The 17,309-nt window shown below is 37.7% G+C and overlaps 2 protein-coding genes across 2 annotated transcripts; one reads left to right on the forward strand and one right to left on the reverse strand.

The window, feature by feature from the left end:
- Positions 1-7,411: 7,411 nt before the first annotated feature.
- On the forward strand, positions 7,412-12,640 carry LOC142618834 (mediator of RNA polymerase II transcription subunit 18). The gene is made up of 6 exons (XM_075791872.1): positions 7,412-7,660; positions 7,837-7,908; positions 10,426-10,525; positions 11,268-11,325; positions 11,441-11,797; positions 12,392-12,640. Exons 2-6 carry the CDS (start codon positions 7,873-7,875, stop codon positions 12,492-12,494), a joined length of 654 nt encoding a protein of 217 aa, XP_075647987.1. The 5' UTR covers positions 7,412-7,660; positions 7,837-7,872; the 3' UTR covers positions 12,495-12,640.
- Positions 12,641-13,176: 536 nt separating this feature from the next.
- On the reverse strand, positions 13,177-15,634 carry LOC142618825 (putative E3 ubiquitin-protein ligase ARI8). Its single transcript, XM_075791863.1, has 2 exons — positions 13,768-15,634; positions 13,177-13,288 (listed from the first exon to the last, which is right to left on the reverse strand). Exon 1 carries the CDS (start codon positions 15,429-15,431, stop codon positions 13,809-13,811), a length of 1,623 nt encoding a protein of 540 aa, XP_075647978.1. The 5' UTR covers positions 15,432-15,634; the 3' UTR covers positions 13,177-13,288; positions 13,768-13,808.
- Positions 15,635-17,309: the final 1,675 nt, after the last annotated feature.

Consider the following 17,309-nt stretch of genomic DNA (forward strand, 5'->3'; position numbering starts at 1 on the left):
GCCCATTTCCCTGAGGATAAGCTGGGGTGGAGTATCTGTTTGTGATGCCCATGTCACTACAATATTTTCTGAAAGCTCTACTATCAAATTGGACGCCATTATCTGAAATAAGTGTGTGAGGTACCCCAAATCTAGTGATAATATTCTTCCAGATAAACTTCTTGGATTCGATATCCCTAATATTTGCTAAGGGGTCAGCTTCGACCCATTTGGTGAAGTAGTCGGTTCCCACGAGTAGCTACCTTTTGTTTCCCACAGCCCTCGGAAAAGGCCCCACTATATCCAGTCCCCATTGAGCGAATGACCAAGGACTGGACAAAGGATTAAGGACCCCCCCAGGCTGATGAATGTTGGGAGTGAACCTTTGGCATTGGTCACACTTTCTCGCGTAATCTTGAGCTTCTCTTTGCATATTGGGCCACCAATATCCCTGAGTCAGAGCTCTATGGGCTAAAGAACTTCCCCTAGTATGGCTTCCGCAAATTCCCTCATGCAATTCTTCCAAAAGTGCCTCCGTTGCCTTAGGATGTACACATAGCAAATATGGTCCAGAGAAGGAGCCTTTATACAATTTCTAATCCTCGGACAACCAGAAACGAGGCGCCTTTCGACGAATCTTATCTGCTTCAGACTTGTCCTCGGGAAGAATATCGCTTTTTAGAAAAGATATCACAGGGTCAACCCAACTAGGTCCAAGCCTTATCAGATGAATATGGACGGCACTTTCAGTGGTCAGAGTTGGTTTTAGCAAGTCTTCAATGAGGATAATCCTAGGCAAACACTGAGCCGAGGATGTCGCCAAAGTGGCCAACGAGTCCGAATGTGTGTTTCCACTTCTAGAAATGTGAGAAAGTATAAAAGAATCAAACTTGGATTGTAAACACTTGACCTGGGTCAGGTACTCTTGCATTCTTGGATCCTTAGCCTCCATGGTCCCCGTCACTTAGCCTATAACTAACTAAGAATCCAAGAACATATGAACTTCCTTTCCCCCCATTCTACATACCATGTTCATACCAACCAAGACTGCTTTGTACTCGGCCTCGTTATTAGTTGCCAAGAACGCTAATCTCAATGATTTTTCGAAGACGATTCCCTCAGGGGATACCAAAACAAGTCCAACACCAGATCCCCTCTGGTTGGCAGATCCCCTCTGGTTGGCTGCCCCATCAATGGACACTTTCCACATTGGAGGTCCTTTGTCCATGATCATGCCAACTGATTTTTCATCCATGTGTGATTCCTTCGCAGTTTCTTCCAACAATGGTTCAGCGAACTCTGCCACCAAATCCGCGAGAACCTGGCCCTTCACCGAGGTGCATGGCATGTATTTGATATCAAAAGTTCCCAAAATAGTTCCCCACTTAGCTACCCTTCCTGAGTAGTCAGCACTACATAACACTGACTTAAGAGGCAGTTAGGTCAAAACCACAACAGTGTGGGACTGAAAATAGTGAGGAAGCTTCCGTGTGGCATGGACTACAGCCAGAAGTGCCTTCTCTAAGGGCAGGTAACGCACTTCAGCTTCATTCAAGGATTTGCTGACGTAATAGACCAGTCTTTGTACCCCGCCGTCGTCCCTTATAAGGACTAGGCTGACTGCATGGACGGCCACAGCTAGGTATGCAAATAGGATTTCATCAATCTCCTGCCGAGACATAATGGGTGGCCGGGAAAGATATTCCTTAAGTCACTGGAAAGCTAAAGCACACTCCTCAGACCATTGGAATCCTTTCCATTTATTTAATAGTTAGAAAAAAGGCCTGCACCTGTCAGCTGACCGAGAGATAAATCTGCTGAGAGCAGCGATCATCCCAGTCAACTTTTGAACTTTCTTTGGATTTTGAGGTGGTTGCAAGCTCTAAATGGCTCTGACTTGTGCTGGATTCACCTCTATTCCTCTATGAGTCACCATGTAGCCTAGGAATTTTTTGGAGCCCACCACAAAAGAACATTTTGAGGCGTTAAGGCGCAACTTGTACTTTCTAAGTATTTGAAAGGTGTCGTCCAAATCTTTCACATGCGTAGGTACTGTCTTACTCTTCACTACCATATCATCCACATATACCTCAATGGTCTTTCCAAGTTGCGATTCAAACATTCTGGTCATCATCCATTGGTAAGTAACCCCGGCATTTTTCAATCCGAACGGCATCACTTTATAGTGATAGTTCCCTGTTAGAGTGATGAAAGCAGTCTTCTCCTAATCACCAAATGCCAATGGTATTTGGTGATAACCTTGAAAAGCATCTAAAAAACTCATCTGAGGATACCCAACCGTAGCATCCACAAGTTGATCGATGCGTGGTATTGGGAACGAGTCCTTTGGGTAGGCTTTATTCAGGTCTATGAAGTCCACACATACTCTCCACTTTCCGTTCTTCTTTTTCACCACAACTATATGCGCCAACCGCTCCAGGTAGAAAACTTCTTTAATAGTCCCAGCCTTTTTGAGCTTGAGCACTTCTTCTTTAACAGCCTCAGAATGCTCTTTGGAGGAACGCCAAAGTGGCTGCCTCCTAGGAACAACGGCAGGGTTGACGTTCAAATAATGGCAAATGAAGCTTGGGTCAACCCCGGAGCCTCATAGGGATCCCAGGCAAAGACATCGATATTGTCCTTCAAAAACTTCACCAATTCCATCTTTTCTTGGTGTGGTAATCGCATACCAACTTGAAAGAACCTTTCGGGGTCATCGACTATGAGAAACCTCTCCAGATCTTCACACATGGCCTCCTCCGCTATCACTGCATCAGGCACAGCTAGAGTTGTTAATTGCTATAAGTCCTTCCCAGCCGAGGCCGAGGACTCTGATTTGGCTTGATGCAGTACTGCAGCCGATATGCATTGCCTGACCACTGATTGGCTGCCAAGAATTTCTTCAATGAATCCCCCCAAGGGGAATTTTACTTTAATGTGCAAAGTCGAAGAGACAGCACCCAAAGCGTGCAGCCAAGGCCTGGTAAGGATGGCCGTGTATGGGGAATATGTGTCAACCATAATAAAATCTACCTCAACCGTTTCTGAGCCAGACTGTACAGGAAATCAAATCTGTTCCTTTGGTATAACAGCCTTCCCTTCAAAACTTATTAATGGCGAGTCATAAGGAGTGAGATCCTCTAGTTTCAACTTAAGCCCCTTAAATAAGTTGGGGTACATAATATCCGCATTGCCGCCTTGATCGATCATCACCCTTCTAACGTCGTAATTCCCTATCCTCAACGTGACCACCAGGGTGTCATCATGGAGTTGAATAGTCCCAACCTTATCCTCATCAGAGAATCTTAAGATAAGAACACTCCCTCTAATCCTCTTCGGCTTCGAGCCTGACTCCTCGGCCTGGGAGTGTGACACTGCCATCACCCTAGTAGGACAGGAATCGGTCCTGCCAGGTGCAGCAAAGATGATGTTAATCATTCCCAAGGGCGGACGAGATGAGTTGTTCTTCTGATTATTTGAACCTGACTGACTGCCTTGCCCGTTAGGTTGGTACAGGTGCTACTTCAACTTCCCTTCGCTAACAAGCTGCTTCAGATGGTTCCAGAGGGTCTGACAATTCTCGGTAGTATGACCCACATCCTAATGGTACTAGCAAAAAAGGTTCTAATTCCGCTTCGTAAGGTCCCCGCCATCTTACTGGGCCATTTGAAGTAGAGTTCCTTACGGACCTTTTCCAGCAGTTGGTGCACTGGTTCTCGGAATACAATATTAACTACTTGAGGAGTGGCTGGACCAGATTGCCCAAAGTAATTTCTCCTCAACTTATTGTTATGGTACCTGTCCGACCTGAAATCCCTTCTCTCCTGTGGGATAACCTTCGCCTTACCCTTACCTTGCTGTTGGTCCTCCTCAACCCTTTTGTACTCGTCAATACGGTTCATGAGGCGACGTACACTCCGTACGGGCTTTTTGGTCAAGGATTTCCTTAAATCATGATCAGTGGGAAGACCCACTTTAAAAGTATTAATCGCCACCTCGTCAAAATATCCATCTATCTCATTGAACATCTCCCAATACCTGTCGGACTATGCTTTCAATGTCTCACCCTCCCTCATGGCCATAGATAATAGCGAGTCCAATGGTCGAGGAACTTTGCTGCATGTAATGAACCGAGATGCGAATGCCCTAGTAAGTTCCCTAAACGAACGGACAAACCCCGACTTCAGCCCATTGAACCATCTCATAGCAACAGGTCCCAGGCTAGAAAGAAAGACTTTGCACATCAAGGTCTCGTTATGAGAATGCGCCGTCATCCTCTGATTAAAGTGGCTCACATGTTCCACCGGGTTTGTTTGGCCATTATAAATGGTGAAGGTGGGCTGGGTGAACCGCCTAGGGAGCCTTCCATTCTCAATCCTGCGTGAGAAGGGCGATTTGGAGAGTTGGTGTAATGCTCAGCTCATAGCGTCGTTCCCCAAGCCCCTGGAGGGAAGCTTCCTATGCTTACGACCCGGTAGGTCATCCTCTTCGCAAGAGGAGGTTTCACTGGGGGGAGTCTTGGACCTTGAACTGTAACTACTTCTCTGGGATTCCCCTGAAGAAGGATTGGATGGGGGTGAAGCCCGCCTTCGTCTGACACAGCGCAGCTTCTTCTTGAGGTGGTCAATCTCCCTTTGCATGGCCTTGGCATCATCCTCATAGGTGGCACTGCCTCCGCCACGCGTATGACTCGCGCAAGGATATATGGTATGAACACTTCCCTCTCGATCCCTCCAGTACTCAAGACGCTCAAAAAGATCTTCGGGCTGTGATCCCTAAGATTCTGCATGATGCGAACCTAAGCCTGCCATGACGTTCCAATTCCTTCAACGCTAGATTTCCCACAGACGGCGCCAATTGTAAGTGCACAATTGTACTCGGATCCAAAAACAAGTGTTGGGCTTAGGCCCAATGAGCCTTATACAATAAAATTTATAGAGTATGGATTCGAAATCTAGGTTCGGGATGTTGGAAGTTTGATTAACAAACTATAGTGCCATAATCTATGCAAACGGTAAACGAATATGACAAAGAGACCTCCTTAGACGTAAGCCGAGGACGATTTGTATAAATATTCTCTCTCTATGCCAAAGTTTACAATTCTTAATTCCTATTTTTCTCAGCAGAAAGTGCAGATCCCTCTCTCTTTCCTCTCTCGTTTCCTTATATACTTCTTCCTCTTCACTGGTTCATCCACGTGTCATACAAATCTTTCCCTTGGATACTTGTCTCATTCACCACCTTCTTGAAATCTTTAAATAATAGTAGGAATGTTGAATTCTACTGTTCAGAGGTCATTTCCCATTAATGCGGCCAGGGAGGTAGATGCAGAGCTTTTAATGTGGTGGTGGCAGCCTTTTCCTCCTATATTTCTCACACATCCTTGCTTCTAAAGGGTGCTTGGATCACCTTTTTACCCATTAGTTCTTCCAGCATTCTGCCTCTAACCCATTTAGCAAGTCCCAGGGTCATTGTTGGATCTGTCCGAGGAGGCACTCTTCCTCGAACAACTCCTCAGACTACTACAATGCGGATTGGCTTGTGGGCCTAGAGGCCCTGATCAAAATAGACTGGTACCAACCGATCAGGCCCAAAGCTCAAACGTTTATTCAATAGCTGTTACCACTCATAATTTTCATATCATTATCTTATCTTTTCTTATATTTTTTTTATTTTTATTTTTCTTTTATTATATCGTTATCTTACCTTCTTTTTTTCTTTTCTTTTTTGCAAAAGAATAGGAAACCAACGTTGATGGATTTTATAGGAAATCAAGGTTGATGGATTTTATTTTTCTTTTCTTTTATTTGGACAATTTGATGGGTGTTTAAGTATTTTCTTTAATTAATGACTATTTTTTAAACAATAGGAATGATATATATTGATTTTTTTTTGTGGTTATCAGGTTTGGCTCATTATTTTAGTGTATGTGTTCTAAACAGTGCCCTCTCTTCCTCTTATTATTTTTTTTTGTTGTTTTTCTTACATTTAAACCTTACTCTCTTTTATTTTTTGTATTTTTTTTAGGGTGACATATCAACAATTTGGTTAGATTGCGTAGCAGACACATTGGATGAATTCGAGTGAACCAAATGGTAGTCAATCTATGAAGTAGTTGTTAGAAAACATTATTTGTAATATAAATATCCTACCTTATGAAATTTAATATTGTTCTTTTTTGTGCCTTTCATTGCACATTTGATGACTTTGTAAGCAATTGTCATATATGCAAATTTGCTAAAGCAAGAATGATACTAGATAACTTATCTATAAAGATAAAAATTTAAAATTGTGGTGAAAATTGCCAATATGAATTTGCATCAGTGTTCTTTTTTTTTTTAGGGTGGTTAGTCCTTTAACATTGCTTTCCTATTTTTTTGCAACTTAAAAAAAAAAAAAAAAATTCCATCACCATTGATTTCCTATTTTTTTGCAACTTCAAGCAAAAAAAAAAAAAAAAAAAAATCAACGTTGCTTTCCTATTTTTTTGCAACTTCAAACAAAAAAAAATCTATCAACGTTGGTTTCCTATTTTTTTGCAACTTCAAGCAAAAAAAAAGAAAACCCTATTTTTTAGGTATTTTAATAATATGCCAGCACTGTTTTACATTAAATTTTTTTTTTAAATGTTTTACGTATTTTTATTCCTAAAATTTTGCCTATTATTTAGATACTAAAGCAAGAATGATACTGGAGAACTTATCTTTAAAGATAAAATTTTAAAATTGTGCTGAATATTGCTTCTAAATAATAGACTAACTTTTAATAAATTTGCATCAACGTTTTTTTTTTTTTTGAGGGTGCTGAGTCCTTCAACGTTGGTTTCCTATTTTACTATAACTTCAAGCAAAAAAAAAAATCTCTATATTTTAGGTATTTTAATAATATGCCAGCAATGTTTTACATTACAACTTAAAAAAAAAAAATGTTCCAAGTATTTTTATTCCTAAAATTTTGCCTATTATTTAGAAGTAATTTTTTCCATGATTTTTTACTTTTATATTCAAACAAAAGAGGAAAAAAAAAAAAAAACCCACGTTTTATAGCATTTAGAACATTTATTATAATTTGGGATTACTATATTTTCTAATCATAAAAAAAACCTAGGGGCGTGATGAATATTATGCGGTGAAATAATTTTTCATCACACCCCTAGGTTTTTTTTATGATTGGAAAATATAGTAATCCTAAATTATAATAAATGCTCTAAATTAACCCTTATCCAAAAAATAGAAGAACCTCTGCACGTGTTGAGAGGCTAATCCTCTTAATATATACAGATAAAATGAATTTATTAATTATTGAGAGTAACTATTTGATGGAACCATAATTTCTAAGCCCAATTTCAACCTTCAATTCTTGTTGCAATTAAAATCCCAAACTTTTTTCTCCTCCCCTCTCTTTCTCTCTCTGCCCACAAAGAAACAACGACATCGTGTTTTCGTTAAAAAAAAAAAAAACATAGGAAAATAAAATAAGTACTTGTCTCTGTCCACCGTTCTTTTCTCTTCTCTTCTCTTCTCTTCTCTTCTGTCTTCTCTCTCTCTCTACTCTCCGCGTTCACAGTTCGGTCACCCACCACCACTGGCTATCCCAACTCTCCTCCGGTGACCAAATTCCGTCTATATTACCGGAGCTAGGAGCTAGCCCCCTAGGCTTGGCACCACATTGAAAAACTAAGGTAAATTTTTTTCTTCTTCTAAATTATGCTCGATTCATGTTTATACAAGTTGAATTCGGAATAATCTAGCATAATGTAAGTTGATAATATACCCATCACTTTTGTTAGTGTAGGCTCGGATTTCTGACTTTGTTATGAAATTTATTCTCCAATTTTTGATTGTCTTACTGGGTTAGGAATGTGCTGGAGATATTAACTTAAAGCTAATTTGGATGGAGTGCGTGGTTCAGGGAATTATAGAGACACAGGTAAATTTTCAAAATAAAATAAAGGGTCCATTTCTTTCTAATTGTTCCTTATGATTTTTGCATTGATTTCTTTTTTGAATGCTTAAAGTGTTTTGCCCATTTATAGGTGCCTTAGAGGCTTAAACTTCTATTCTCATCTATTTTCTAACAATTTTTGTAACAACATAGGTATAAAAAATTTTTAGTTGACACATATATTATGCCAATTAAGGAAGTAACAGAGAGTATGAGTTCAAATATGATCGATTGGGGGAAAAGAATGATACATTTGACTGATGTTGAGAATCCATAACCCACCCCAAATCTTGAACTAATGGTTGGTTGTTGTTGTATTGACTTTTAGTAGTGTAGAGGATGATGAAATTGTTCAAACGGATACATATTTTTTACTAATTTAAAGAATGAGAATGCTATAACCACTTAGCAACACTGTCTTGATATAAATTCATTGATTGGTAGAAGTATCTTACTTTAAGATCATCGTGAGATCCTGAAGTCGTTGAAATTTCAAGGCATAACCCTGCCTCTATGGGGAGATGTTGAAGTCAATTTCCGCTTAGGCTTCTTTACACTTAAATAGGCTGTGATATGCTCTAATCTACTTTTGGTGATTTTAACCTCATGTATTCGAATATTATATGCACAAGGTGAAGTAGAATGTTACGTGCAATTCCAAAAGAGGGGTAGTAGAATGATTTACAACCTGAGTCCTGTTGGTCCTTAGGAACCTCCCCACCTCCCCAACCCCCCCCCCCCCCCCAAAAAAAAAAAAAGAGCAATAAATTACCAAGAAAAAAAGGGTTGCTTACAATAGACAAAATCATATATTCTAACTTTAAGTTTGTAATTAATACAACATTCAGGCTACTGGTGGTGTTGTAAAACTTGAGGAAATTTTTGCCGCAAGTATTCTAAAATTTGAAGCTACCATATGTAACTTTGAGGTATGGGTAATCTATGTTTCGTAGGTTAAATATTTCTGAAATTTCTCTTATTTCTAAATGCAATGCTCGCCCCAAATGGTAGCAATTGGTTGGGGATCATGCCTCATGAAGTGGAAGTCATTAGTTTGCATCTCTCATAGGGACCAAAACTCACTTACCCAAAAAAGAAAAAGAAATCAAGGTGCGGTTCTCAATTATTTCAATCTCTTGCTAGAGAAAAAAAGAAGGGGCAAAAGTATACCACTCTCTTGTTGGCTCAAAATGAACGTTCCTGTAGAATGTCACACACCATTGGTTTTGGTTTGGGTTCAATACATTGTCTTGTTTATCAATATAATTGGTGTTAACTTCTGCATTGTATGGGATGTGCTTAAGCTTTGTAGAGAATCTAGAGATTGAAGAGCTTATATTCAATTTTAAACAAATTGAGTTTGTTGACCTACTAACATTCTATGTTGCAAAAATTATATTACCCCCTTTTGTTAGTCCTTTGTTTTTCTTTGGGATAATTACATATCACCCACCTCTGGATTGGCATTGGCTCAATTTCACTTTGCCATTTGTGGTTTGAAAGTTGTTACTTTACCCACCTAAGGTTAACTCCATTATGCATCCATAACCCATCTCACTCTTTTCTGTTAGAAAACACTTTTTAAATTTAAAAAATAACTTAAAACAGATCGAACAGCCTCTGTACAAGAACTTTCTCTCATCTTGTCACAAAAATAAGAGAAACAATCTATGACTATACTTAAACAGTCATTAAAAAACTTTTTAGGAATCTTAAATCTATTGCTAAAACCAATAATAGATGATGCTTCTTGTAAGCGAAGCTCATTTTCTCTATGAGACACATTATCACAACCCATTTTGTAGTGTTTGTAACTGTAGGTCGAGCTTGTTCTACGACAACACTCAATTTTCTTAGCCTCTCTTTTCCAAATGTACAAAGTCCTCACCAACACAATCCGACCCTTCTAAAATCACACACACACACACACACACACACATACACACACACACAAATATAAAAGAGCATTAATGAGCTTGTAGTGGGACCTGGTAAGAGAGAACCAATTTGCTTTATGCCTCACTTGGAAAGCTTTATCCATTTTGCAGCCTATGTTAGTGGGGGGTCTTTTTTTGGGTGACAAGGTGAGTGAAAATTTTTATATAGAGGTGTTTGATTCGTTTTAAGTTATATTTTAGTGTTAAAATGTGCTTTTCTAACGGAAAAGAGTGAGGTGGAAGTTATGGCTGTGTAATGGAGTTAAACCACAAATGACAAGGTGGGTAAAGTGACAATTTTCAAACTACAAATGACAAAATGAAATATGTAATTATTCTTTTTTCTTTTTTTGATAACTCCTTTTGTTGGTCCTTTAATTTATTTGTTATATAATTAAAATCATTTTTAATGTCCACGACTTGCCGATGATGATTATCAGCTCCTATTTTCTTTTTGCTGACCCTTCAAAAGATTTTTTTAATCATTTCTCTATTTTTTAATTTTGGAAAAAAAAAGGGTTCGATGGTATTTCAAGTTATCTTAAACATGATTTCCATTTTGCAGCATGTTGAGGCCCTCAAAATTCTTCTTCAGGGTCTTTGTGGTGTTCATAAAGAACGCTTGAGGATCCATGAAATATGCCTTAAAAGTGGCCCAAACCTTGGTGAGTTTATGTATGTATATTTCTTTCTGATATGGAGCTGTGTGTCTAGGTCAAGCTTTGATAGTTAATGCGTCAAACTAATCAGGTCAACTTGGAATAGGTCCTTAACCTTTTGTAAGCCTATACTGAAGGCAATGAAATATCCTTCAGTGGTTATTTGATACAATTTTGACCCATATTGGTCACCTATTTGATTCTTTCACTTTGTGACTCTATTCTTGGTTCATATTTATTGTTTGTTTAGCTTCCATGTTACAAAGTTTTGATAAAATTTTGAAGGCAATGAATTTTTCCCATGAAATTTAAGTTTGACATATAAGTTGATCTTTATTGTTTATTATTTTCTAATATTTTTCATGTTATGCTTAAAATGCAATAAGCAGGGTGGCTAAGGTCATGGTTGGTTACTCAGCCACCTAACAATGAAAGGAAAAAAAAGAGAAAAAGAAGTGGGGTGTGAAAGCTTACCTTCGTCATCTGCATATATAGATGCATACTAAATACGACCACATTTTATATGTAGTCCCCCCACACCCCCCCCCCCCCCCCCAAAAAAAAATCCCTCTGATAAGCAAGTTTTATACATAATTAAGAGCCTGTCATGATTTTCTGAGGATGTTTGTTATCTGACTCCTTATTAGTAGAAGTTCAAATGAAAAGCATATTAATGGGTTTAGAAGTTCTCTCCCTCTCCTTAGTTCTCTTTCCTTTATTTCTTTTTTCTATGTTCTTTTTCTTTTAGGGGCTGTAGCTTCAGAGGTTCGACTCTTATGCGATCTTGAGCAGCCTGAACCCACATGGTAAAACTTGGATCTTTCCCCTTCCCATCATGTTTATTAAATTTTGTGTGTGTGTGTGTTTGTGTTTGCACCTGTGCATGTTATTGTGCTTAAGTGTAAAAAATAAATTTTGTAGGACCGTTAGACATATAGGAGGTGCAATGAGGGGTGCAGGTGCTGAGCAAATTTCAGTTCTAGTAAGGACCATGGTGGAAAGCAAAGTCAGCAAGAATGTGCTCCGCTTATTTTATGCACTAGGCTACAAGTTAGACCATGAGCTGCTAAGAGTGGGATTTGCCTTCCATTTCCAAAGGGGTGCTCAAATCACTGTTACTGTGTCCTCAGTTAATAAGATGCTGAAACTACATGCAACTGATGAGGCTGTGCCTGTAACTCCGGGTATACAGATGGTTGAAGTGACAGCCCCCGCATCTGCTGAAAATTACACTGAAGTTGTTTCTGCAGTGTCATCTTTCTGCGAATATCTTGCACCGTAAGAGCTTTTATCACTTTTAAAATGCATAGTTAGGAAGCTTGCTACGCTTAGCCACCCTGCATATTGCATTTTAAACCTAGGACCACTGGTGTACACTTGTTAACTGGCCAGATTACTCAGCCCATGAACTTCTATTCTTTTAAAGGGACAATTGGGTCATCACCCTTTAGCACATATGTATTTCAATAGTTGAGGGAGGGGGGGATTTGAACTTTTCAGCATTGTTTAAAATTTAAATAGTGGTTTATGAGAAAATCTTTGGCATGGCATTTATGATATGCTTTTAGGTCATGTGGTTCCCGAAATCTGTTAGGTCAGGATAATCAACTTTATCAACCAAAAAAAAAAGAATAGAGGTTAGGATGATCAAGATGAAGGTTGAACTAGCTGTGAGCCTTGTAGCTCAATTGGTTGACACCTCCTGATGTTTAAAAGACATCATGGGTTTAAATACACCCTCCTTGTAACTATTGAAAAATAATAATAATAATAATAAAGATCAAGGTTGAACTTGCCTGTCCTGAAATTTCGTAGCACTCAACTTTTTGGTCTGACAGTAACATCTGCGAGCTTCTGGCATTTATTTTTCAGGCTCCTGCATTTATCAAAACCAGGAATTTCAACAGGGGTTGTTCCAACTGCCGCTGCTGCTGCTGCATCTCTTATGTCTGATGGTGGGGGTACAACCTTATAGTGGGGTTGTAAATTAAAAGTTCTGTATTTATGATGAATTTGCTGGCAAAACTGCACAAGTTGGTAGTCTTTCATAACTATAACCATATGAAGCCTTTGTAGGGTCTTTGTTTAGAAATGAGAGTTATAAAATTTAAATGCTTTTTTTTGAGGCTTTTGCTAATCAACTTGAAAAGATTGAATTCTTTACTTTGGTAGTTAAATTGACCTCAGTAGTCCATTTCTTTATCATTTCCCACAGACGGAAGAATTTGAAAGTATAGTTTTTGTTAGGTATCCAAAACCTTCATTCAAGAATGACTTCATGTGGCCACAACTGAGAACAGTGTACTTCTCATGTCCCATTCTATTGGCATTCTTAAGGACCAGGTTTTTTGTACTAATCTTTAGTTGAGTTTAATTGGAAAACTAAGGCACAATAATGAATGGATTGTTCTTAAGTTATGAGAGTTTTGTCCTTATAAATTATGAGAGTTTTGTTTCAGGTATGTTACATATATCCTTGGAACATCATATATCATTAAATTACATTACCTGTGACAGAGTCTTCTAAAAAAAAGAAAATTACATGTATCCTTGGAACATCATTATTTTACTTACTGGTGACTCGTGAATATCATTACATTACTAGGGATTGTGAAAACATATAAACAAAACAAAATATCATTACATTACTAGGGTATAAAATTGGGTGGGCATGAGCCTCTGTATATGATAATCAACTTATCTTCCTCTGGTCTCCGCTACTGTCTCGTTTCTTACCCATTAAACTTTTGGAGTGTAAATAAGAAAACCCTGCAAGTTTCATTAATAATTAAGATGATGATTTTGATGAGTTTATCAAAATTAAAATAAACAAATCTTTTTCTTCATGTGCAATGTTATGCACGTATTTGTACTGTACCTGCACATATATATAACTTGCTCTGTAATGGTACATAAATATAACTTATCTTCGTCCTTAATTTGAAGAAGAAAGTGAAGGTGAGAGGACAAACAACTAATTAAACAAAATTGTATAAACAGAGCATACATGGAAATTGGAATAGAGGAGATAAAAATTATTTTCACCTAAATACAACCAAAAGCCTAATTAGGGAGTTCACATATCTCAAAGCATGAGATGCGCTCCAAAAAGAGAGATTGTAAAACCATTAAAAACGTCAAATGATAATAGGAGAAATTGACCAATGAGGCTTTACAAAAAACAACTTGATGGATCTACAATAGATTATTTAGACTTTGGAAATAGACAGAACCTAAATATACAGTACCAGTGCTTTCCTTTCACCACAAAGAGATGCTGAAATGTCTTTCACTGGTGCATGTGACAAATCTCGCAAGTTACATTTTCCCAGGAATTGGCATAAGTACACCGATCACAACGCCAACGTTCTTCCATATTACTCTTGCCAGCTTCTTGCACCTCTGATAGGCCATTCTCTAGTGCGCTAACCAGCTTCTCAAAGTATTTTTTGGTAACTCCCGTTAAGCTCTTCAGCTTTAACTCGAACCCTTCGAAATTTACTGATCTCTCATCAGCATTAAGAAACTGCCTCACTTCCTTCTCAGCATATCCATGAAGCCTTTCAAGACCAGCCTCTGCTTCCCCTTGTAAAAACTCGAAAAGCTGCTTCTTAGCATCCTCAGCCTCAGGCAGATAGTACCCATATGCATAGGTCCACTTCAACACTCTTCTACATTCAACTATCTGTTGCCAAGCCTCCGCTATGAACCCCAGCTCAATTTGGGTTTTGCCATGTATATCACTAAGCTGCTCAATCTGCTCGGTTTGCACTCTACCCAAGTCTGAAACAGCTTTTAGCCTTGACAAGTTATGAGCTGCCCATCTTTCATAGTAATGATTGTACTTCTGTACATGTCTCTTTGCCTCTTCTACCTCTTTTCTCTTGTCTTCCTTATAACCATTACAGTTGATATGATTATGCCAATCACCAAGGCATATCCAGCAAAACTGATATCGACAAGGTGAATGGCATGTCATATGCATACATCCCTCGTTTTTTTCAATTGGTTTTGCACACTTGGGACAGGGCTTCGTTTGAGCCAATATCCAAGTCTTGGTTTCAGACTCATCATCATTCTTTGCCATCCAATTAGCCACAGTTTCACAATCCACAGGTCGATGAGCATCCTCAACACAATTCCAACAAAAACTAAAATCACAAGCACAAGTCACATCCCAACCTTGATCATCATCGAACTCAATTGCGTGCTCGCAGCCCGGAGCAGGACACCACTTGATCTTCTTATTCTCCTCGACATAAGACCTGTACAGATAAGTCGAATACTTCTGCTTTTCCTCCTCAGAAACCAAACTATTCACCATGTCTCGATCAACAACCGCACAACAAGACATGTCCGGGCACCTCAGCATCAAACATCCAGGACCATCGTTGATCGAAGTCCTAATATAACCACGAAAACATTCGACACAATAAGGATGACCACATGCGGCTGAGACAATTTCATCGCGTGTTGGGAACAAATCGAAACATATTCCACACTTGACTTCAGTGCTGTCAAGTGGGAATTCGATGATGGGTAATAAACCCAAGTTTTTTCTGACTCGATCTTCGTCAGAAAACCATGCCTCGTGAACCTTAACAGCACTCCAATTATAGTGACGGAGCAAAACTGTTGCGACTGCTTTTGATACAGAGAGAACCGTGGCAACTTCTGCAATAGTGTTCTCTTGGCGTTCACGTATATCTGATTGCTTCAACACCGTGTAGTTTTGGTCTGGAGGACCTTCAAGACGAGGCCTTTTAGCCACAGGACTATTGGAATCAGAATCCACGAAGTCCTCTTCTTTGATCAAAGAGTCATAGTTACAGTCAGTGTTGTTTGCATCTTCGCCGTAATAACCGTTGACCTCATTGTCGCTATAGATGTTGATCTCGTCGCCGGAATCCATGGCTGAAAAAACAAAGCTTTGAGTGAAAAATCGAAAACCCTAACAAAAGAGAGAGAGTAAAGGTGGGTTTGTGTTTGTGTTTGTGTTTGGGTTTGGGTTTGTGTTCGGTCAGTTTGGGCGTGTACTTTGTTGAAGAACACTTTACTGATCAAAATCCCTTACAAAAGGAGTGAGATTACTTCACAAAAATAGCAGCCCAATTGAAAAACAGTTCAGATGCTAATATGCTACATTACTTATTGGTATCATCGATTATGATTCCTTTCTTAGTTCAAAAGAAAAAAGAAAAAAAAAAAAAAAATTACGTCCATAATATTTTTACAATATATTTTTATAACAAATCATAGATGGTTAGTTATTATTGGTTCAAATTTGAACCTAACAATAAAATTAATTTTTTGTCCCAACAATAACAACCTGTAATAATTTGCTATTTAAGATTTATTGTAAAAATATTGTGAACATTATTTCTCAAGAAAGAATTTTTTTTTTGAAGTACAAAAAAGAATATTAAAAAGCCACCGAGAGAATAAAACCAATAGTAAAAAGGTTAAAAATTTTATGACTACATATAAAATCAAAATTTTTGTCACAATTGATTATATGTCAAACTATGAGTGATGAAGAAAAAACGCTGGTTTATATAAAATTACATACTATCAATTATAATATGTGAATAATTATGGCAAAAATTATAATTTTTTGAAAAAAAAAATCTTAGGGTTTATTAAAGTTTTTTTTTTAATTATAAATAGTTGCAGACCATGCTTGCCCAAAATATATAATTATTAGGTTATTTTATATAATTTAAAAAAATTTGTTAACGAGTATCCTTAAAATAGTTGTTAATAAATTATTTTAAGAAAGTTTTTATATCGCTTTTATGGAAAATAGAAAAAACTACCAAAATATTTTTTTTCCTATAAAAACTTTCATGCAATGATTAACTAATAAATGCCCTTAAGGCATCTGTTAACATTTCTCTAATTATATTTTGATATTTAAAAATTGTGAAATACAGGAATCTAATATATTAGGATTCATTGAATTTAATTAATTATTTATGTTATAGGAATATTTTATGTTAGTTTGATTTACAAAACTAATTAACCATATTTAGGTCATAATTAAACAAAAAATTTTGAATTTAATAATTATATAAGTTAACATCAAATGGTTGACTTAGTGGTTTTTAAAGTTTCATGATATGAATGAAATCTTGGATTTGAAACCTCTTATAAGAATCTTTAGGTCCCAAGGAATTATTCCTTGTAATAACTTGGTGTGTGTGGGATGAGATGGAGGGATTGCATATACCTGTGAATATAGTAAATTACTTAAAGAGATCTGGATACATTCGTTCGTCATATTAATTGTGACATAATTTTTTATTATTGGAGATTGTGAAATACAATAATCTAATATATTAGGATTTACTGAATTTAATTAGTAATTATTTATGTTGTAAGTGCACAATTAAAGTATGGGTTTGAAACCTAAATTCGGGATGTTGGAAGTTTGATCAACAGGTTAAAATGCCGCAATCTATGCAAATGACAAATGAAAATGACAAAAAAACCTCATCGGACATAAGCCGAGGACAATTTATATAATACTTCTCTTCCTATGCCAAAGATTACAGTTCTTAGTTCTTTTTCAGCTAACCAGCAGGTCTCCCCTTCTTTCCTCTCTCGTCTTCTTATATACTTCTTCTTCTTCCCTGTTTCATCCACGTGTCACACAAATCTTCCCCTAAGATACTTGTCCTATCCACCACCTTCTTGAAGTCTTCAAATAATAGTAGGAAGACTGAATTCTACTGTTCAAAGGTCATTTCCCCATTAATGCGGCCAAGGAGGTAGATGTAGGGCCTTTAAT

Source organism: Castanea sativa, chromosome 1, assembly GCF_040712315.1.
Source record: "Castanea sativa cultivar Marrone di Chiusa Pesio chromosome 1, ASM4071231v1".
In the NCBI taxonomy this organism is placed as follows: domain Eukaryota; kingdom Viridiplantae; phylum Streptophyta; class Magnoliopsida; order Fagales; family Fagaceae; genus Castanea; species Castanea sativa.